Source organism: Sminthopsis crassicaudata, chromosome 2, assembly GCF_048593235.1.
Source record: "Sminthopsis crassicaudata isolate SCR6 chromosome 2, ASM4859323v1, whole genome shotgun sequence".
NCBI lineage: Eukaryota > Metazoa > Chordata > Mammalia > Dasyuromorphia > Dasyuridae > Sminthopsis > Sminthopsis crassicaudata.
Window position 1 is genome coordinate 305,574,592 of NC_133618.1, and position 22,982 is coordinate 305,597,573.

The window sequence follows — 22,982 nt, forward strand, 5'->3', positions numbered from 1 at the left end:
TTCATTTATATGATAAACAGAATTATAATTTTCTTATTCAGCTGATAAAGATAGCATTATTGCCCTTTGAAAATAGTCACTTTGTTAGATTTATTTGTGACACTGATGTATGACATATCTTAGATGGAGCCAACAGAACAATAAAGGTGTTATCTTTTTCTTCTGAAAACAAGAAGTAAACTTTCCTCTTTTCAAAAGTATTGTTCATGTTAGTTCTACTTGACATTTTTAAAGCACCTACTGTGGTAGAAGGTATGAGATGTTGCTTGTCAACTTTGGAGTTGGCTTTTTCTACATCTGACACATTTGAATAAATTTTTTAAAAGCATCTGGTTTTTTTTCTCTATTGGTTTTGAAGCATCTGAAGTCAAATAACTGTATAATTTTAACTAGAGCCAGTTTAAGTTCTATTTTTCTTTATATTTATCCTTTACATGTATTAATGCATTTTTAAAAAAACAAGCTATTGTTTTATATTTCAAGTAACAAGTATTTTTAAAATTAATCTGTCTTTCCCAGTACCCTCATTGTTCAATTTTAAAAGAACAAAAAGAGAAAAACTTAGTCCTCAGTACATAGCTATATAGCAAAATAAATTTACATTTTAGTATTGCCTGAAAAATGTGTATCTCTTTTTGCATTTTAATTTAATCACTTTTCCATTATGAGGCAAGAGTTGTGTTTCATCTTCATTCTTTCAGACTCATGGCTTATCATCATGTTTATCAGAGCTGAAATCTTTCAAATTTGAAAGATATTTTTCTCTAAAATGTTATCATTCCATATATTGTTCCATTTTTGCTCATTTAACTCTGATTCAGTTCATAAAGGTCTTCCCAGGTTCCTCAGAAATTGTCCATTTTATGATTTTCTTAAAATACAACAATATTTATTATATTAACATGTCATAAGATATTTAATTATTTCCTGTTGACTAAGTAGTACATATCTCAGTTTCGATTTTTTTGACAACCACAAAAATCATTATTAATGATTTAATGATTTTTTATTCAAAAATGTTTTTCATATGTCACTTTTTGGATACTTGTAGTATTAGTCCTATGTTTAAAAAAAGAAAGCCATCCCAGGGTAGGTATGTAAAAGTCCTGTGGTTGACAGGTCATTAAAAATAATTTTGAAATGAAGGAGCAGAATTTATTTGAGAAAATGACTAGTTTTGGAGGAAAGTTACTTTAAAATAGTAGAAAATGAAATAATTTTGCTAAGGTCAATTAAAAGGTGCCATAGATATAAACAAGGAATCTTAAAGGAGGCTGCCCAAAAAGATGGCTCAAAGGATAACAATCATTTCTAAATCAAAGTTAACAGAACCTGTCAGATTAGTCAGTCTAACTGTCACACTTGCCAAATATAGGTCACACTCCTAGGGGAAGACATATCAGTATTCACTAGAAAATAACTTCATTAAATTAATGTACTAAAATATATATTCATTGTGAATTTTTTTTTTTAAACATTTCTCAGACTTCCTTGCCATCAGAAGAATCAGTTAAGGCCCGAGTGGTAGCTGGTCAAATCTTCCTTGAATCAGAAGAAACAGAATTGGAATCCCAGGCAAAAGAGAACACCTTCAAGAATCAAGACAGAGATGTTGAAAGTATTATAGAAGACTCTAGCTCCCTAGAGATGCCAAATCTAGAAAACAAAGAGTTGGAAGAAAGTGAACAAGTATTGAAATCAGGTACTGTGTTATAGCTTTCAGGTTTTCCTGATTTGAAAAGCATAATTGATTTGCTTATATTGTAGAGGAAATTTAGAAGAATGTTTACTGTTTTTGGTAAATGTGTAGTTGGAAAGCACAGACTTGAGCCCAAGAAACCTATATTTAGATTCCAGTTTTTAGTTTCCGACCTTTTGGTAAGAAAACTTTCACCCAACTATATACTCCTAGTGAATTAATTTATTCATTGTTTCCCAAACATAATCTATGCTTTTCCTCCTCCACACACTAGCTCATACCACTACCTTTGTGGAGAATGCCCTGTTACATATTTAACATATATTGGATTACTTGATCTAGGGAAAGGGATGAGAGGAAGTAGGGGAAAATTTCGAACACAAAGTCTTGCAGGGGTCAATGTTGAAAAATTATCCATGCATATGTTTTAATAATAAAAATCTTTAATTAAAAAATATATATACTGTTTCCTCATCTACAGAAGGAGAAGAATAAACCTTGCACTATCTACCTAAAAGGCTTGTTGTGGAGAATGCCCTTTTACCCCCAGCTTCTTCCCATTTTTCAAAGCCCAGTTTACATAGTACCTCTTCCATGATGTTTTCCTTGTAACAGTGACCCTATGCTAAAAAAAACTCCACCCCAAAGAAGACATATGAAAGAATACAGTTGACAGTTCATTAAAAGCAATATTGAAATCAGGTAGAAAATACTGAAATAATAACCTCTTCTTCCTCCAAAGCTTTATATAATTTCTAGTCTTTCTTAATCATTTTATGCAACATATAAACAATATAATTACATATGTATGCATTTTATCTCATAGAGATATATTTATCTCTACATGTATGAGATGTAGGAAAAACTAACTCCAAAGTTGGCTTTCTGGTCATTGAATCAAAAAACATCTCATATCTTCTACACAGTAGATGCTTTTAAAATGTCAAGTAGAACTAGCATGAACAATATTTTTGAAAAGAGGAGTTTACTTCTTGTTTTCGGAAGAAAAAGATAACACCTTTACTCTTCTGTTGGCTCCATCTAAGATATGTCATATATCAGTGTCACAAATAAATCTAACAAAGTTACTATTTTTAAAGGGCAATGCTATCTTTACCAGTTGAATAAGAAAATTATAAAAACTGAGTACTTTCTCAGTTCATGCAAATACTCAGTAAAAATTGGATTGATAAATTTAGGTAGCATAGGTAAAGCATTTTGAAAATCCTAAACCATATTGTAAATATCAACTGCTGTTACTATTATTATTTTCAATATCATCATCATCATTAGGCTAATATGTAATTATATAGCCTTTGGTCTTTTTTCTTTCTATTTTATTATTTGTTTGTTTTGATTTGTGCCTTCACTAAGAAATATTCATTGTGTTCTTCATTGGTCACAAGTGTACCTAAATCAGACTTCAGATGGGAAGAAAAGTAATGTTTGTCAAAATATTGTTGTTGAAACTTTTTAAGAATCTTTTTTGTACAAAGCACTGTTCTGTGCACTACAGTAGAGACAAAAATTAACTCAATGGGTTTGTCAAGGAATTTGTAGTCTAGTGAAGGGGGAAAACCACATCTTCACCATTATCACCATATCTGGCAAACAGCCATTATCTCATTTGACTCTCAAAATAACCTTATGAGGTTGATTGAAAAGGTATTATTTTCATTTTACAAATTTTAATGAAGATTAGCTGCTACCTATGGTTGTGTCATAACATACATGAAACTTGAAAGGTTTGCCAAGTGCTACATAAATGTTAGCCATCATTATCATTTGGCAGACGAAGTAACTGAAGCTTAGAAAGATGAAGAATGTTGCCCGTGGTCATAGAGGAAGTGATCAAGATAGGATGATATCTTCCTGATTCAAATTTTGTGCTCTTTCCACTACACCATCCACATATGAAAATAAATTATAGAATTTAAGATATTAATGAATAAAACATATATGTACAAAGTGGGAGAGGAGAGGAAGTTCAAGAAAAGTTTCATGGAGGAAATAGCATTTGTACTAGAGCTTAAAGAATAAGCAGAATTTTGTTTTGTTTTGTTTTGTTTTTTTAAACACAGACACTTGTCTTTTTTTCTAAGTTCTAAATTCTCTTCTTTCTCTTCTGTGCACTCCCTCCTTCCCTTCCTTCCCCCCCCCCCCCCACAACTAATGAAAAGTTTAAAGAAGCAAAACTCACAGAATGGGTTGAAAAAAGAAATGGGGCAGCAAGAAAAAGTAGGGGTCATATTTCAAGAACTGTGAATAATTGTTGCTGCTCTGGTTCTTTTAGCATTAGTAGTTTTATTAAAGTGATGGTTGTTTCACCAACTCAGTAGTTAATTGAACTTGACTTAGAACTTTGACCTTAAGAAAATAGATTAATATTATTTCTTAAGACACTAATACTTATCAGAATAACAGTACTCATATTTTTCTTTGCCTCAGTATTATTATTACTATCCCTCTGATATTTCAAGGTATAGATACTCCTCTACCAATGCAAAATCCATATCTCTCTACTATGTAGTACCTAGTCTTCATAATTACTTCATTTGTTACTCTGCATCCAGCCTGGTCTTAAACTTTTCCATATTGCACTGTTTGTCCTCAGCTGATGGATATTCATCTTGTCTATAGACTATACCCAAAATAAACAACCAAAAATCCTTTAAAGCTTAGTAGGATTCACCATAGCTTGAGTTCTGCTAGCATAGCTTTCAAAAGCTCTTGACCACAATCACATCATGATGAGGTTGGACTGCAAATTTAATGGAAAATTATTACTACTATTAACAAGAATACTTTCTTCTTTCTATAATAAAATTGGATTTTTTTTTCCAGCACTTAATTATAAGATGGTTATAGGAGGCAATAACTTATCCTTTGGGCTGCAAATAGCTCCCACAAAAGCCTCCTTCTAGCCTTCGTTATTCCATACACATTTACATGTTGAGTCCCTAAATTTATAGTCTATACTTTTAATGTTGAACAGGATAAGAATACTATAGGAAAGAACCAAGGTATTATCAATCATTAAGCATTTATTAGACACCTACATTGATCCAGACATCGTGCTAAGCATTAGATATACTAAAAAAGGTAAAAGCTAGTCCCTTTTCTTAAGAGAACAACACACAACTACATTTAAATCTAGTTTCATTCATATATGTGTATATATTTATATATGTCTACATGGATATAGGTAGGTATATATAGATATATCTATATAACATGATTATCTCCATTTAGAAATATCTTAAATTGGGGACAATCATGAAAGGGAAGGGACTAATTTTAAGGGTGAGGGGAGAAAGTCAGCAAAGGTCAGAAAATAGGATTTTACTTGGGACTTGAAGGAAGCCAGGGAAGCTTGGAGATGGAGATGAGAAAGAAAAACAATTCGGGCATGGAGGACCAGTATAGTACCCAGATTAGTGTACTTAACATTCATAAAATCATAGGTAGGACAAAGTAAAGTAACCATAAATCAAGGACTATTATACTTTTCTCAGCCACTATGATTAAAGGTAATTAACTTTAAGTAGCAAGTAGATTCTTAAATATAAATTGGTTTATTTCCATCCTGTTGCTGTATGATTAGGAGATAGGTACTGGACTGGCTGCAATCTGCATTGTTAGAGTCTATATCCACATCAATGAGATCACAAATTCAGGAGAGTATTGGACTGTGATAGGAACTGAAGACCTTGATGGTCAGGGTGAAGATTAATTTGAGAAGTTCTTTCAATTTTCTTTGGACACTCTTACTTTGTCACAAAACTACAAAAAGACTCAGCCATGGCATTACTCTGGTTAGAAGGTTTCAACATAATAGCTGTTAGAATACTTTGACTGATGTTCTTTTCTGTTTTCAGTTACACAGAGTTTAAGCCTCTTCTTATATTACGCTTAAAATTCCTGTTCTCTCAGGTGAATGATATGATTTGAACCTAAGAGTGACTCTTCCACTAAAGTGATGGTTAAAAAGAGAATTAATATTTCTCTGAAAACAAAATTAGCCTAAAACCAGGAGGCTAGAAGAATATAAACATCTGCCAACAACATCATTGTGCAAAAAGTTAAAGGAAAAATAGAAGAACGTATAATGACTGTCTAGGAGACCATTTCTTTTAAAATAGCACTGACCTAAAATTCTAGGTTGTTGTTTTTTTAACATGAATTTTTAAAATACAATGAACAAATACTTGGAAATGCTACCTATCAAAAAGTTCTTGTGAATAGCCTATTATGGTCTTCTTCAGCAAGATCTAATATTAAATTTCTCCAAGGTTTGCTCTGCTCTGCTCACTAAGTTTGCCAGCCTTTTTTTTGTCCTGAGTATATAAGCTATTGTTTTCATTTTGGGGACTGTAATAAAATGGATGTCTTAAGAGATAGCCTCAGAATCAGGATGACCTTAGTTTAAATACTGATTTTGACACATGGAAGATTTATGACCTGGGCAAATCCCTTAACCTTTCAGGACTCCAGGCAACTTTCTTAAGCCTGTAAAAGTTGTTGAACAACATTGATAGAGTTAGTTTCCTTGTTGAGCTTCTTGTACCACTGAAATCATATGCCTTGATTAAATAAAAAGTAAAATCAGTTCTTAAATACTGTAAGTTAGAACTGAGTTCTCTTCAGGGGAATCCTGGTTTTCTGGGTTAGATTGAGTATTTTTTTTTTTCCCCCTGAGGCTGGGTTTAAGTGACTTGCCCAGGGTCACACAGCTAGGAAGAGTTAAGTGTCTAAGACCACATTTGAACTCGAGTCCTCCTGAATTCAAGGCTGGTGCTCTATCCACTGTGCCATCTAGCTTAGCTGCCCCTGGATTGAGTATTTTTAAACTTTCCTGAAAAAATATATTTGAACCACACAAATGCATTACTTTAGTTCTTAAGTTTCATTTGACATAGATCTTTAAAGCCATCTTGACCTATTCTCAACTATAGCCTTCCTGCAGAAAAACAATTTGACATCCAGAAACTTCTACTACACCTGTATCTTTTCCCCAGAGATTTCTGTCATATGTTTTTACAGCTGCAATATTGTCTCCCTTTGTTTATTAGCTATATTATTTATTTTAGCCACTGTTCCAAGTGTAACTTTTTCTTAGAATTTTTGTGAAGCTTAGTACTATAAGATTTCTTCATTAAATTGGTGGATGTTTTTGTTTTATATCTAATAGTGTACATGTGGAAGTGCAGTGAGAATTTAATTAAGCTTAGTTGGGAAATGGATGTTGTAGTTTTAATTAATTGGGAGGTAGAGGGAAGCAGGTGAATTAAGGTTTTATTTTTTTACCTCAGATAAAAATGAAAAAAGGATGATTTCATGAAAGTATGAGTTTGCAAACCCAAGCTATATAGCCTGCTTCCTATAATAGATTCTAACCATATTTGACATGTATTTAAAAATCTGAAGCATTTTATTTTTAAGTCAGTAAAAAAATGACAGAACCAACAAATTCTTGTAAACATTAAAATTGTAGTTTTGGCAAAACGTTAGAATCATTTTTGTTACGAAACCGTTGTCAGAAAATTTTTTTTTTGGTCATTAGACTTCAAATAGTAGTGAGCTTCTGAAAATTTTGATTTCTTCTATAGAATCATTGCAGCTTGCAACTTGTACCTAGTTTAAAAAAAAAAAAAAACTTATTATCTGAGGATTCTAGTTATTTGTGATGCAAGCAGATTGGATTTTACTCTGCATTAGCACCTCCAAGACATTTTGGAATTAACTATTCCAGTGTACTTAACTGCTCTAATGGAATTAATTCAACTTCCAGAGTTTCTATGGTATTTGCAAGGAATACTGGTTATTCAGAAAGATCTGGTGCTTTGACTAATACTTAAGAATATTAGGCCTTTACTGAGAATAAAGACGTTTACTTGTAATATGGTAGGAGAAAAAAAAAATCCTCCTTGTGTTAATTATTAAAGAATTCTACCTATTGTTGGAGGAATCTCCTCAGAGTATGCATTGAATTATTTTTTCTTCTGGTTTAAAGATCTGGATAAATTGCATTATACTTAAAAAATAAATTTGTACTGATGTCTTTTTTAGTATGATTTACATTTCTCTTTATTCTCCCAAGGAGAGTAGAACAAAGAATAAAAAAGAGAAGAATAAAAAAAGTTAATAATTAGCTAACATATTGATATTGTCTGATATCATTAAAAAAAAAAAAAAAAATCTCATGCCAAGAGTTCTGCACCTCTGCCAAAATGTCTTCTATATCTCTTCTTTGGGATTAAGAAACTTGATCATTATAATTTGAGAGTATCTAGTTTCAATTACTTTACTGGCCTTCCAATTTATATTACTATAGTTGTGAATATTAACTGATTGTTTACTTCACTTTATATCAGGTTTAAATAAGTTTTTATATGCTTCTCTATATTTATTCTTCATCCTCATAATTCTCTAGGTACAGTAATATTCCATCTTTGTCTCAGCTTGCTTAGCCATTTCCCTATTGTTGAGTATCTACTTTATTTCCAATTCTTTGTTGCTAAAAAAAGTGCTGTCTTTTGGTGTTCATGGACCCTTTCTTTTTCTAATTGATCTCTATGAGAGAGGCCTAGCAGCAGAATACCCAGATCAGAGGATATTAACAGTATAGTCACATCTTTAGAATAATTCTAAATTGCTTCCTGCAGTGACTGGACTATAGCACAACTATTCCAAAATAATAAATTTACAATTTATTCCCCTTTATCAGTGTAGCCATGGCTTAAATAATGCTTTCAGAGGTCTATATACTTATACTTTATATATATACTTAAATGTATGGCATAGATTTGAAAGATTTAATATTTTTTCTCTTTTAGTATGAAAGGGGGAAACAAGATCATAGTTATTTTTGAAACCATGCAAAGCAGTTTGTACCTGGAGTTGCTATTATTAGGAACTGTTTCAAACATATCAAATAGTTCTAGTTTCATATGCTGTAATATTCTAATCATATGTAGCTTCAAATGATGCAATTTTACAGATCATAGAGTATCAAAAGGCTTTGTAAGGAGGCTAAAACTCCAGGCTGCACCTGGTCAGATTATTTAAAACAAAACTCCTCAAAAGAACTTCTTTTCGTAACTCTTCTCTGAATAACTAGACAAGTTCCTAGAATAGAAGCACTTGTTTTAAGCCAGTTTTCTTCCTTAGATATATTAGAGAAGTCCAGAAAAAAGTGACCATTAAGGAAGAAAGATGCAAAACTGTTTTAAAATCAATGACTAAAGAAATATTTTACATTAGAAGAATTAGCAATTGCCTTCAAACATATTAAGGGATATTAAGTGAGAGTCTCAGAGGACAGAACTAGGATCAAGGAATAATCCAAAAATGGAATAGACTGCTTTGAGAGAGTGAATTTTGTGTCCCTGGAGCTCTTCAAGTAGAATCTATATGACTACTTTTGGGAGATGTAGCAAGGTTTCTTTTTTTAGGTGAAGGTTGGACTAGATCACTTCTGACTAGTTTATTTACCTCTAAAGATCTATAATTCCATATAAATATTTAAAAGGAAAATGGCTACCTAAGATTGAAAAATTTTATAATAGTTTCTAGCATAGCAATTTCCATTCCATTTGATATTACTTGCCCCAAGACAACATTATCACAAGTTTTTTTTTAATTCACTGTATTTTCAGATCTCATTCTTGTAATATACTTATCTTCAAATCATGTACTTCATATTTAAAAACAACAAAACTAAAAATACTATTGTAACTCTAAAAATTATGTAAATTACTACCTTAGAATAATGATGATGACTCACTGGACCATGTAGTAAAGTTGAATTAATTGTGACTGAATTGTTATTTTGGAGGTTAAATAGCAAAAAAAAGTTACAATATTAGTTTATCAAATTTACCTTCATTCCAAATTTCTATGTTGTTTCTGATAGTAAGTAGGATTGCAGGTACTCTGCTAAACCAAATACGAGTATATAGATTACTCTTTTCATAAAATTGTTAAAAATTGGAAGGGACCTTAGTACTTACTAAATCCAACTCCCTGATCATGAATCTCATATAAAACATTTCCAAAATCCCATCATTCAGTCTTTATCTCCAGAGGCAGCCCACTTATAAATGCATTTGTTAGGAAGTTGTTCTTCTGATTCAAATTCCCCCTTCTAATAAAGACCTTATAAGTCATTCCTTGTGGTAACTACATATTTTAATGTTATCTATGATCTCCCTGATCTTGTGTAATTCTTTTCTGTGTGCCCCTATTAACCTATGCTGTAGAGGCATTGATGGCTTGAGGCTTTCTTCTAGGTGCTTTTTCAACAATTTCTAAATATAGTGTAGCACATCAATTATCTAACTGTTATCTTTTTGTCTCACTATATGATTGTCCTACTTCTTTTTCTCATCATGAATTTTTCTTCAATGATAACATTTAAGATCCTTCATATACATATATTATACTGCATATATGCTATCATGCTGCTACACCCATGGCCTATTTTTCTATTGCCTTTTGGATTATTAGTCATTTAGATTCTTCAGAGATTGTGTTTTAAAACCATAAAACATCATTGGAGAACTTTAGTGTAAAGATTAAGTTTTGTTTAAATATCATACAACATCATTGGAGAATTTTTATGTAAAAGTGAGATTTTGTGTCAGAGAGCAGCTTAGAGTCATATAAGGTATTGCATGATTTCTCAAATGCAAGCTAGTTTGTTTTCTTCCTTCTTTTCAGTTCTAGACCTAGTTTATCAATCTGCATTACCAGCCTGAGATATAAATACTTATGGACTAAATGGATTTTCTACCCAGGTATAAATCACAGTTTGGACAAAAAGCTTTTCTTATCCATTCAGTTTTTCCCATGTGGATTTTTAGATTGATCCCTCTTGAATGGTCATGAAATTCATCAAAGAGACCCTATATGTAATAAGGAAATCCTATTCCAGTGCTGTACCATGACATAAAAGTGACTCTGGGCTTTAGAAAATCCTATCAATAGAGAACAAGCCTGAGAAGGTTCTGCCAAGTTGAAGAGCTTTCAAGTAGAGTCCTTGTCGTAAACTCTTCTCTTAAGGACTAACCCAAATAAATATGGAGAAGCTTATCACTAGTAAGTTGATCAGTAGTTAAAAAGAATTCTTTAATCACAAAATAAAGGAACATGCATGTCCTCTTTTTACATCTTCACTGGCAATGTTAGATACTAGAAAAGAGGGCAGAACATGCTATGGGCCACTTTGGCACTTGTTGAAACCAATGGATCTTTATAGGATCTATAAATATTGCTTTAATGTTGGGACTCCAAATAATGACAAATTCATTGGTAGATTGAGGCATTGTGCCGTGTTAATATTGACAATCTTGCTATAATTGAAACCAAAAAAGTGTAACTCAGTGGATTGATGGCACATGGGTTCTCCTTAGAGGCAAATAAATCAATTAATGAAGTTGTTTTTCATCATGCTTTGTAATATTATTCATGATGAGCATAAGCAAAAAGACTACCAATACAAGTTATACATCAATATCTTCTTCACATTCTATGAGGAAGGTACTTTAGGGAAAATTACTTGTGTAAGAGAAATATCCAGTCAGCATCAAAGCATCAAGTCCAACTCAGGTCTTCTAAGTTTGAATTCAGGGTTGAATTCCATTATGTCTTAGTAGAATAATTTCCTGATTGATCCAAGATAGGACAACATTAAGCAATATTAAGAGGAAAATCTATCATGTATATATGACTAGACTATCTAATAAATAATTATATTAAAAATAAAGGATGACATAAAGTGAAATGAATTGAAACTAATGTTCTTTTTATGTATTTAACTCAGTTTCTGTAAATAAAATGACCTAATAGTCATTTTGTTGTAAGAACATTTTTTTTTAAGAGGGTGCTAAAGCATTGAAAAGAACTAAATGAATGAATATAATATTGATTTAACTCTGATGGATGTGACTTTTTTCAACAATGAAGTGATTCAGGCCAATTCCAATAGACTTGTAATGAAGAGAGCCATCTGCATAAAGAACAAGGATGGTGGGAACTGAATGTGGATCACAACATAGCATTCTCACCTTTTTATGGGTGTTTTGCTCGCTTTTTGTCCTCTTTCTAATTTTTTTCCTTTTTGATCTGATTTTTCTTGTGCAGCTTGATGAATGTGGAAATATGTATAGAAGAATTACAAATCTTTAATATATATTGGATCACTTGCTATCTAAGGGAGATCATGGGAGAAAGGGCAGGAGAAAAATTTGGAACACTAGATTTTGTAAGGATAAATGTCAAAAACTATCTTTGCACATAATTTGAAAATGAAAAGCTATTATTTTAAAAATATATAGTTGATTTAAAGAGAAGAGCCCTACTTTTTTATTTTGTGAAAGAAAAAAGCTGGCTTTATGACTCTTAAGGCTTTTGAATCAGGTCAGCTTTGTTTTGAGACTCAAATGATATGTGTACATTGTTTTTGTAAAACATTAAAGTGCTATCCAGCTATTATTTGGGTGTTTTTTTCCCACTAATAATAATTAAAATTGCATCAGGCATAATAATACCCTAAAATTGTAATCAGAGTATATGAATTTATACATCTCTGCTCTTTTTCTTATTTGTCAATAAAAGACTTAGACTACATGCCTTCTTATGTCCCTTTTTTCTCTAAGCTTTGATCTCTCCAAGATTTATTTTCCTCATCTACAAAATGGGGGAAATAATGCTCAAACCATGTTTTCATGGCATTTTTGTGAGAATCAGATTAATATATTAAAATATTTTACATGTAGCATAATACAATATAAATGTTATTAAGATGGAGAAAATTATAGAATGGTAAGAAACTCAGAATTGGAAGGGATATTAGAAGTCATCTAGCTCAACATTCCCAACAAGTGGTTCTCCTCTAATGGGAAACTTCCTTAAGAAGACTTTCTTAAACGTAAAGTGATCTGAGAGTAGAAAGAGCTGCCCAGAAGGAGAGTGGGTTCCAATTCAGTGTAGGTATGTAAGCAGAGGCTGGATGACCATTGGTTATATTCTAGTGGAGGTTCCTTTTCAGGTGTGAATTAAGTATTGTGTATGAGAACTAATAAAAGCAGTTTGGTCAGACTGTAGTTTGGATGAAGGAAAGTAATAAATAATAAATTTGGAAAGGTAAATTAGAGTCAAGTTGTAAAGGACTGTCAAATTTTGAATAATTTTGTGCTATTATCAGGCCTGGGTTTTAGGATGAAACATAGATTGGAGTGGAAAAAATTCTTGACTAAAAGAGCAATGGAATCTCAAGAATATTGAGATTTTCCAAGAGGTGATAATAGTCTGAGCTAAGTTTTTTATTGTGTGAATGCTAAGAGGGGATCAGATGTAAGAGATATTATTGAGATAGAATTGAAAAAAATTGACAATTGATAAAAGAGAGAAATCAGCCTAAGGGTATGACAAGGGTTTTTTTTTTTTTTTTTTTTTTTTTTTTTTTTTTTTTTTTCGGTTTTTTTAAGCTTGTTAGTGAAGGGAGGAAAGGGCTAAAAAAGTCAGTGAGATGGCAGAAATTAGAAAGAGAAGAAAGGAATGATTATAGAAACAGTTTATAGAAAATCAGATTTTCCTGATTTCAGGCCCAGCACTTTAATCACACCATTACCTAGGTGCCTCACAGTAAAAGGAGTCGGGAGAGAGGGAAAAATAGACTATAATTTCATAACAACATTTTGGAGTTCTTGGTAATAAAATTAGAATTCTTCAGGTAAAGGTAAGGTCAAGTGTAACTATCTCTTTGCAAAAGTGAAGGTAAGAATAGGGAAGATTGAGAAACTGAGAAGTTACAGTATTTTAAGGGTCATCAATATGTATGTTGCAGTTGTTTCATGTTCAGTTGTTTTCAAGAGATGGGGTAGAGAGAAAGACTGAGTCAGTTCCTTTACTTGATAAAGGAGAGAGAATAAGCCAATAGATAATAGCAGCCAGGATCTGGATTGGGGAAAAAATTTGTTGAGAGTAAAGCTCAAAGGGTTCAGAGAGGGAGCTAAGGGACAGTGAGAGATAGAAGATATTCTTCTTTCTCAGTACTGTCAGTCTTCATCATTCTAGCCACCTTGAGCAATGGTCCTATCCATATTTTTCATCCTCTTCTTCCCCCTGCTTTCCAATATGTAATGTTTTTAGCAATCTTGGCGCATTTTGAGCTTTAGCATTTCTGAGAATATTTCTACAAGATTGCCATGTTTTTGTGTTTATCCTGTTTCTTGTCTTACTTTCATCTTCTGTACCTATCAGCTGTACATTTAAAATTTATAATTGGTGAACTCTCTGAATATTGATCTTTTCCAAACAACCTTTTTTTTTCTTTTCATCTGAATTGTTTACTGTTATGTCTTCAGAATTTCATTTTTTTTAATAATTTTTATTTTACCAGATATATATATAGATATATATATATATATATAGATATATATATATATATATATATATATATCTATATATATATATATATATATGCGCATGGGTAATTTTACAACACTGACAATTGTCAAACCTTTTATTCTAATTTTTCCCCTCCCCCAGATGGCAGGTTGACCAATACATGTTAAATATGTTAGAATATAAATTAAATACAATATATGTATACATGTCCAAACAGTTGTTTTGCTGTACAAAAAGAATCGGACTTTGAAATAGTGTACAATTAGCCTGTGAAGGAAATCTAAAATGCAGGCGGACAAAATTAGAGGGATTGGGAATTCTATGTAGTGGTTCATATTCATTTCATAGAGTTCTTTCACTGGGTGTAGCTGGTTCAGTTCATTACTGCTCTATTGGAACTGATTTGGTTCATCTCATTGTTGAAAATGGCCACATCCATCAGAATTGATCAGCATATAGTATTGTTGAAGTATACAACGATTTCCTGGTCCTGCTCATTTCACTCAGCATCAGTTCACGTAAGTCTCTCCAGGCCTTTCTGAAATCATCCTGTTGGTCATTTCTTACAGAACAATAATATTCCATAATATTCATATACCACAATTTATTCAGCCAATCTCCAATTGATGGGCATCCACGTAGTTTCCAGTTTCTGGCCACCACAAAGAGGGTTGTCACAAACATTCTTGCACATACAGGTCCCTTTCTCTTCTTTAAGATCTCTTTGGGATACAAACCCAGTAGCAACAGAGCTAGGTCAAAGGGTATGCATAGTTTGATAACTTTTTGAGCATAGTTCCAAACTGCTCTCCAGAATGGCTGGATGTATTCACAATACCACCAACAATGTATCAGTGTTTCTATTTTCCCACATTCCCTCCAACATTCTGCATTATCTTTCCTTGTCATTCTAGCCAATCTGACAGGTGTGTAGTGGTATCTCAGAGTTGTCTTAATTTGCATTTCTCTGATTAATGACTTGAAGCATCTTTTCATATGACTAGAAATAATTTCAATTTCTTCATCCAAGAATTGTCTGTTCATATCCTTTGACCATTTATCGATTGGAGATTGGCTTGATTTCTTATAAATTAGAGGCAGTTCTCTATAGATTTTGGAAATGAGGCCTTTATCTGAATCTTTGATTATAAAAATGTTTTCCCAGTTTATTGTTTCCCTTCTGGTCTTATCTGCATTAGTTTTGTTTGTACAAAAACTTTTCAATTTGATATAATCAAAGTTTTCTACTTTGTAATCAATAATGATCTCTAGTTCTTCTTTGGACATAAATTCATTACTCTTCCACAGATCTGAGAGGTAAACTATCCTATGTTCCTCTAATTTATTTATAATCTCATTCTTTACAGAATTTCATTCTTGAGAGTTTTCCATCCTCCTGGACTAATTTCCTCCTATAAAATTTTAGTCCATAGAATCTTGTCCTTCTTCTGCACTCTGAAATCATTTTTCCCAAAATACAGGAATTATGTCATGCCTGTTTTTGCTTTCCTCCCTTACAAATGCTTAAGAATCCTCTCTCCCAAAGATTCTATCATTTCTACCTCAGCTGTCTCCTAGTTATTTTGCAAATAAAGATATTGAGTCAAATAGGGATTAAGTAAGTTGCCCAGCATAACACAGCTAGTAAGCTTTTGAGACCTAATTTGAACTCATGAAGATGAGACTTCCTAACTCCAGATCCAAGGCTTTATCTCCATCCCCTAACCAGTCCTTCTCAATATTATTGATATTAAATGGTTTTGTCTAGGTATTAAAGATTTATTTCTAATTAGGGGGGAAAGGATTACTTTTTTAATGAGTGTAGTGTTTTGTTTTATTTTTTCAGTGAGAATGCTAATACTTGTTATGTATATTTTGTAATGTTTTCTTTCCAGTTTTGATGGCCATTGAAGGCACAGCAGATGGGGAACCCTGTCACTTTCCCTTTCTCTTCCTTGAGAAAGAATATGCTGAATGTACATCAGATGGGAGGGAAGATGGTAGGCTGTGGTGTGCCACAACCTATGACTACAAAACAGATGAAAAGTGGGGCTTTTGTGAAAGTAAGTATATATTCTGACATGTCTAAGAAATTCCTTGTCTTAACCAAGATTTAAGGGCTGGCGCTCTCGATCTCTCTCTCTCAATCTGTCTCTCTCTCTCACTCTCTCTCTGTTAATCCAGGCATTAATAAAGATCCTTTTGGTATAATAAAAGGGATGTCTTGGAATTTCTAGCTATAAAAGATATGAAATATTGCAGATTAAAACAAATGACTTTTAACATATGTGGCTTACTCTCTTAATTTTAGCTGAAGAACAGGCTCATAAGAGACGACAAATGCAGGAAGCAGAAGCTGTTTACCAGGCTGGGATGAAAATTCTCAATGAAAGCAGTAAAAAGACTCAAAAGAAGGAGTAAGTGGCTTTGCCCTCATCTCTTGTTCTAATACATTTCCTTTTTATTAATTAATTTGAAACTTAAATAAAAAAAGAAGGAAAAAAAACATTGCCATGTGCATAGCAGAATATAAGAAAGGAATCAAAGTACAAAACAATAAATTTTCCCTTTAAAAAAGCCAATATAAATACTACTCATTATATTCAGAGCTGTCTAATACATTTCTAATAATAAAAAAGATCAATTCTGAGATAAATGGTCAGATTTTTATTTAATCCAAGAAGCCCTAAGCTGCCAAAGAATCATTCTTTTTCTTAATTATATCACAAAAGAAGTTTAATATGTTAGATAAGCTTAAATAATCCTGGAACCCCTTGGCTTTTAAAGGCTGTTATGTATTTTCAGTGGCGGGGGAGGAATGCTTGTAATGCCAACTCTATGTCCTAGGTCTTGGCTCTAAGCATTGAAATGTAAACCAAATCTGTTAATTTTCTTACAGAGATAAACTGTCCTTTCTATAAAACAAAAAGTCCTTTGGAGTATTAAGAAAGCTGATTTCATAACATTTGAGTAACTTCTGCTGATTCTAATGAGTAGAAATAATATCAATTCACAGTTAAAATAAAACAAAACAGATTACCTGTAGTATGGACTTTCTGGCAGAATGTTAGAGGAAGGTAGAACAGGAAGCTCTATCCAATCCTGTTTTCCATGAATATTTTCTATATAACGTCAACTTAAGTCATCATTAGAAAGAATTAACAATAGCTTTGTAGACCAGATTTTCACTAAATTCTTTCACTCCCTAAATCCATATATAGTTCCTTTACAGTGTTTACCCTTAATCTTTGTGTTCAGAGTTGACTTTCCCACAGTGTTTCTTATCTATAAATTTGATTAAAGAAGAAAAGTAGTGCATTCTTTGCACAATGAGTTCTCTGATTAATGGTTATAGTTAAAAATATAGGTAGGTTTATAGCAAACAATATTTATATTGTTGCTATTTCTACTACCTGCTCTTATTTTAGGAGCTGTACCATGTGACTTTATTTAAAATCAGCTATAGTGTTTCTTTAATGATATAAATACACCTAGTTGTGTCTGCTATTTTACCCAGATAGTACAGAATAGTCAGTTTTCCTACCAGTAAGGACTAAAACCTAGGACTTAGAGCTAGCACCTATAATTTCTACTTGAAACAATCAAAGATTTGTTCACAATGTGTCTTGTGATATTAATTCCATCTAACTCTGACACAGTTTATGACTGGCTTTAAGTAGAAGAATTAAAACATCATTAAGATCTATGGCTGTAGTAAAAGTCTTATATTTAACTATGAACTTTGAAACAGTGTTTTCGAACCACAACCAAATTCAACACATATCTAGAGAATAAGAAAAATTAAATTCTTTTCGAAGAGGCATTACCACAGAATATTTTATTCATCCTCAATTTTCTGAACAATATGACCTTAACAGAATTGAGAACAGTGGTATTTTGTGATGTCCACAAAGTCCATACTGTGTATCTTAATTTTTATTTTCTGCTTATAAAAGATACTAACTCTTTTTATTGATTTTTTTAAGGGCATATCGTTATCTTCAAAAGGCAGCAGATATGAACCATACTAAAGCCATGGAAAAAGTATCTTATGCTTTTTTGTTTGGAGATTACTTAAAACAGGATGTCCTTGCAGCAAAGGATCTGTTTGAGAAACTAACAGAAGAAGGTTCTCCCAAGGGACAAACAGTAAGAATACTTTCTGCTGGATTCCCCAATTATTTAATAGTCTCTTTTCTCATCCTTTCTTACATCTCTGCATGTTGTAAAGTAAGGTCAAAAAGTAAAATAGCTCTTTTGAAACTTCAGAGAAAGTTTCCATCATGTAAGTTTGATTGTTAAGTTTTTGTTTGTTGACAGTAGTGTTAGTCATTTAAAACAGTTTTATGCCACAACTTACTCTGTTAATGTTGTTGAGGCCCGAATTTAAGTCTGCAGAAAGGAAGGAAACAAAGGTATCTTTTAACAGGAAGTCCATCATCTCATCTTCAGTTTCAAAGGACCTAGAATTATGATTATACATTAAAATCTTTGTTGTTATTAAACTATTGAATTTACTGAAAAGTAAAATACTAACAATCTTTCAATAAGTCTTATCAAGAAGATGAAAACAGTATTAGTACTTTTGAGAATTTACTTAATCAAACTATAGCCTAGCCTATGTATTTTGGATTTTAATATGTACTCATTTTAAATATGAACAATTTTTTGTGCATTTATAAATTCTAATCATAGGGTGTGCGCAATGATTTATGCTTTACCCAGTTTCAGGGGTTGGATATTGGTAATTTATTTTGATCTTTCTTTGTTTTTACAATGTGATCTCATAAATGAAAAATAAAATACAATTTATATATCAGCATATCCATCCTTAGATAGGGCACTAGGGAATGAAACCTTTCTTTTCCTTCTTTTTTCCTTCTTCTTCTTTTTTTTTTTTTTTTTTTTTTTTTTTTGCCTTATCATATCTTGGACTGAAAACTAGAGAAGTCTTTTATATAATCCAAAATGAGTAAAGATATTTTTTCTTAATTTAAGTTTAATTTTGAACATCTTTTGCAAAGAAACAAATCTTATTTGTATCATGTATTTGGTTCCAGGCTCTTGGCTTTCTCTATGCTTCTGGACTTAGTGTCAACTCCAGTCAGGCAAAGGTAATATTCATAGAGTTTCATTTTGCTTTCATTTGAATTTGATAAAAAGTTGTGTCAGTGTTCATATAAGCATTTTCTGCTTTCTTGTAGGCTCTGGTTTATTATACTTTTGGAGCTCTTGGGGGTAATCTAATCGCTCACATGATTTTGGTAAGTAATATTTTAGAGGAAAATATTCATGTTACTCAAATGGAACTTAATAAGATTACATAGCCGTGGAGGAAGGCTGTTATATGTAACATTCTGTGTTATATTTGCTTGCATTACGTATTTTAGATCAAAATCCATCAAACTATTTTATGTTTTTGTGGCATACTGTTCCCTTAAGTAGATGATGATTGACATAGTTCACAAATCTTAATAGCTGTAATGGTAAGAGCTAACATCTATATAGTGCTTTAAATGTTATCTCATTTGATTCTCAGAACTACCCTAGAAGATAGGCACTTTATTATCCTTATTTTACAAGTGAAGAAGATGAAACTGGTAGAGGTTAAATGATTTGCTTATGCTTAGTGTCATATAAGTATATATCAAATTCCAATCTTCCTGACTCTCAGGATCAGCATCTCTCCATTGTGTCATATGGATCCATTAAATATGGGGGGGAGGGGTAACATTTTTAATGCCCCCTGAAAATCTATAATTGGGCAAAAATTGAGCAGAGTACTAAACAGATCATTATCTTGTGAAGTTATCACAAACTTTACATTTTGGTTTATAAGATTGTGTCTTTGTTGTGGCTTGTCTGAAAGATCTACATAGCATAGATTCTTTTTACCAAAGTTGCTTCTATTTGGTGTCAGGATGACTTGTATTGTATTTGCGTACATTTCAGGTATCATATTACCTCTGCTTTTTGTTTCCTTTTGCAAAATGAGCATAAAATGGATTTAAATATCAATCTTCTTACTAAGAATAGCAAGTCATATAGCACATACTTTAGAGCTGGAAGGAAACTTAGAGATTATCTGCGTTTAATCTGACTTTACAAATGAGAAAAACTGAGATTCAGATGGAATAAAGTAATTTACCCAAAATCACATAAGCAGTAAGCAGTATGTGACAAGCTATTTCACCTGATGGCCTTTTCTTAGTCATTGTCCTTCACCTCCGTACAGCTTTTGACATTATGGTTAGTATATCTTGATTTATAAAATGAAGGATTTGAACTAGCTCAATCTCTAAAGTCTCTTCCAGCTCAAAATTTATGATCCATGATCTCTCCTCCTAGATCCCCTCTCCTTGGGTTTTCATGACACTACTTTTTCCAATTCCCTGCTCCTTCTCAGTCTTGTGTTCAGGATCAGTATCCTAGCCCTAAATGTGAGTATTCCCATCATATCTAGCCCAAGTCTTTCTCCAGGACTTCTAACATGAATCACCAAAATCATAACTGGATGTCCCAGGAATCTCAAACTGATTGTGTCCAAAACAGAACTTAGTCTTTTCATAAAACCCCGTTCCTCTTCCTGACTTTGTTGTTGGGAGCACCACCATTTTTCCAACTATTCTCATCCATCACCTAGGCATCATTCTCAATTTTTCCATTTCAATGACCCATCATATTCAATACATTTTCCCATTTTTAGTTCTCTCATGTTCATCCTTCTCTCCATTCACATGGCCACTACCCTATGTAAGGACTGCATCTCCTCTCTTCTGTTCTTTTGCAATAGTTTCCTAATTTTTCTCTTCCTTAGCCCTCCTCCAAGTCCATCCTCTTCTTTCCCCACCCCAATCCAAGCTATCTTCCACATAGCAGCCAGATTGATATTACTAATACACTGCTGACCTTGTCATTCTATAGTACAAGAAACTAGTGATTCCCTCTTGATTCTAGGATAAATTAAAAGCTCTATTTAGCATTTGAACAATTAACAAACTGTCTTCTACCTGTCTTTTCAAGCTTACTGTATATTATTCTTTCATGTACTTTATATTTCAGCCTAGCTGATTTACTTACTGATCTCTAAACTGAAATTCCATCCCTCATCTCCATGCATTTGCATAGGCTGACCCCATTCAAGTGTTTCTCTCTTAGAATTCCTAGTTTCCTTTAAAACTTGAGTCAAGTACCACTTCTTAGAAGGTAAGGGGGATAGCCCTACCACCAAGTTAACTGCTTGTGCCCTCCTCCAATAAATAAAATAGTTATTTAGTATTCAACTTTCTATGTACACATTGAATACCCTTATAAAAACCTAAACTTATGGAGAACAAAGGTAGTTTTGGTTTTTGTTTCTATATTGTCAGTGTTTAGCACAGTGCCTAGCACATAATAGGTACTTAATAAATGCTTACTGAACTGAGCTGAAACAATTCTGATTTTTCCCCTCCAAAGTGAATAATTCTAAAATTAGTTCATTCTTCTAGCCCTATTTAATTTACAATAATACTTCATTTATCCGAAATTTTTTCACAGAATAAAGCATTGTAAATGTTTTACATATATTTAGAGTTTATTCTTTTAAACAGCTATTTTTAAACCACATTTTATAATTTTTTTTAATGTATTGTAAACATACCTGTTCAAGCAGAGGACATGAAACATGGTTCAACTTTTTGGTGACGTTTCAAGATCATTATAATTATTTAGAAATTAATGTGCTGATATATAATACACTGTAATATGAGTAATTCTTCAAATATAAGGCAATTTGACTCTACACTCAGTGTCCCCAAATTGCTTTATTTTTGAGTTATGTCCTTTTAATAATTTTTTCTTGATGATTTTTTTGTATTTAATTGTCTTTAATGTTTCTACTTGTGTGTTTTCCTCTGGTAGTCATCATACTCTCTGATATATGCATATTCCAGCCATTTTATTTATTATTTTAAATCTGCTGTGGTTCGAGAAGACAGTTAATCTTTTTTTTTTCTTTTTAAGAAGTGTCTAAAATATGAACAAATAAATTCATAGTGTGACTTTTTTCTGGAGCAAAATGTATGATCATTAATACATGGACTTTCATTTCTATTGGTGTTTCTGAAGCCAGTTAAGTTTTTAGGTGAACATTTACTCTTCAGAAATTAGCAAGTATTATACATGCAGATTATTCTTATTTGTCCTGCACATTTTTTATATTTCCAGAAGGCTGTTAAAATATTTACCAACATACCCCTGTTCTATTTTAGCATTCAAATAATTGAAATTGTTTGATAAAATGTTTTAAAATTAGTGAGGTATTTCACATGGGTGAAATAACAGCAAAAAAGTTTTTCATGATGATTTAATTATTGATTCTGTAAATTGTAAATACTGCCTTTGTTTTACATGGTAATTGACTACCAGTACTTTTCTGTTTCTATTTTAGGGTTACCGGTATTGGGCTGGGATTGGAGTCCTACAGAGCTGTGAATCTGCACTCACTCACTATCGTCTTGTAGCCAATCATGGTATATAGTTTTTCTCTCTTCCTTTGTTAATTTCAGAATTTATCAATAAGATTTGTATAAGGATGATTAATTAAGAATAGCTAACATATATAGTATATTAATATATAATTAATACATTAATTATTATATACATTAAAACATATCTATTGAGCTTTAAGATTCCCAAAGCATTTTATCTCTGTTTTTTGAAATCTTTATACTTGATTGTATTGTAACCTTCACTAGAATAATCTCTAGACAATCACAAAATCTTAGAATTGAACTGAATCTAGTCCAACTCTTTTCTGAATAAGAATCCTTGCTACAAAGTCCTTGACAAGTGATCATCTGGCCTCTTCAAAAATTCTAATGAGCAAGGA

At 32.2% G+C, this 22,982-nt stretch overlaps 1 protein-coding gene across 2 annotated transcripts in view; it reads left to right on the forward strand.

Moving 5' to 3' along the window:
* The window catches only part of SEL1L (SEL1L adaptor subunit of SYVN1 ubiquitin ligase), a 64,257-nt gene that overhangs the window by 11,039 nt on the left and 30,236 nt on the right, over positions 1–22,982 (forward strand). For both annotated transcript variants that reach the window (XM_074284890.1, XM_074284891.1), the window contains exons 3-9: positions 1,486–1,702; positions 16,006–16,173; positions 16,422–16,527; positions 18,097–18,259; positions 19,171–19,224; positions 19,315–19,374; positions 22,542–22,623. In XM_074284890.1, the coding sequence (XP_074140991.1) occupies positions 1,486–1,702; positions 16,006–16,173; positions 16,422–16,527; positions 18,097–18,259; positions 19,171–19,224; positions 19,315–19,374; positions 22,542–22,623 (850 nt within the window). The remainder of the gene's footprint in view (positions 1–1,485; positions 1,703–16,005; positions 16,174–16,421; positions 16,528–18,096; positions 18,260–19,170; positions 19,225–19,314; positions 19,375–22,541; positions 22,624–22,982) is intronic.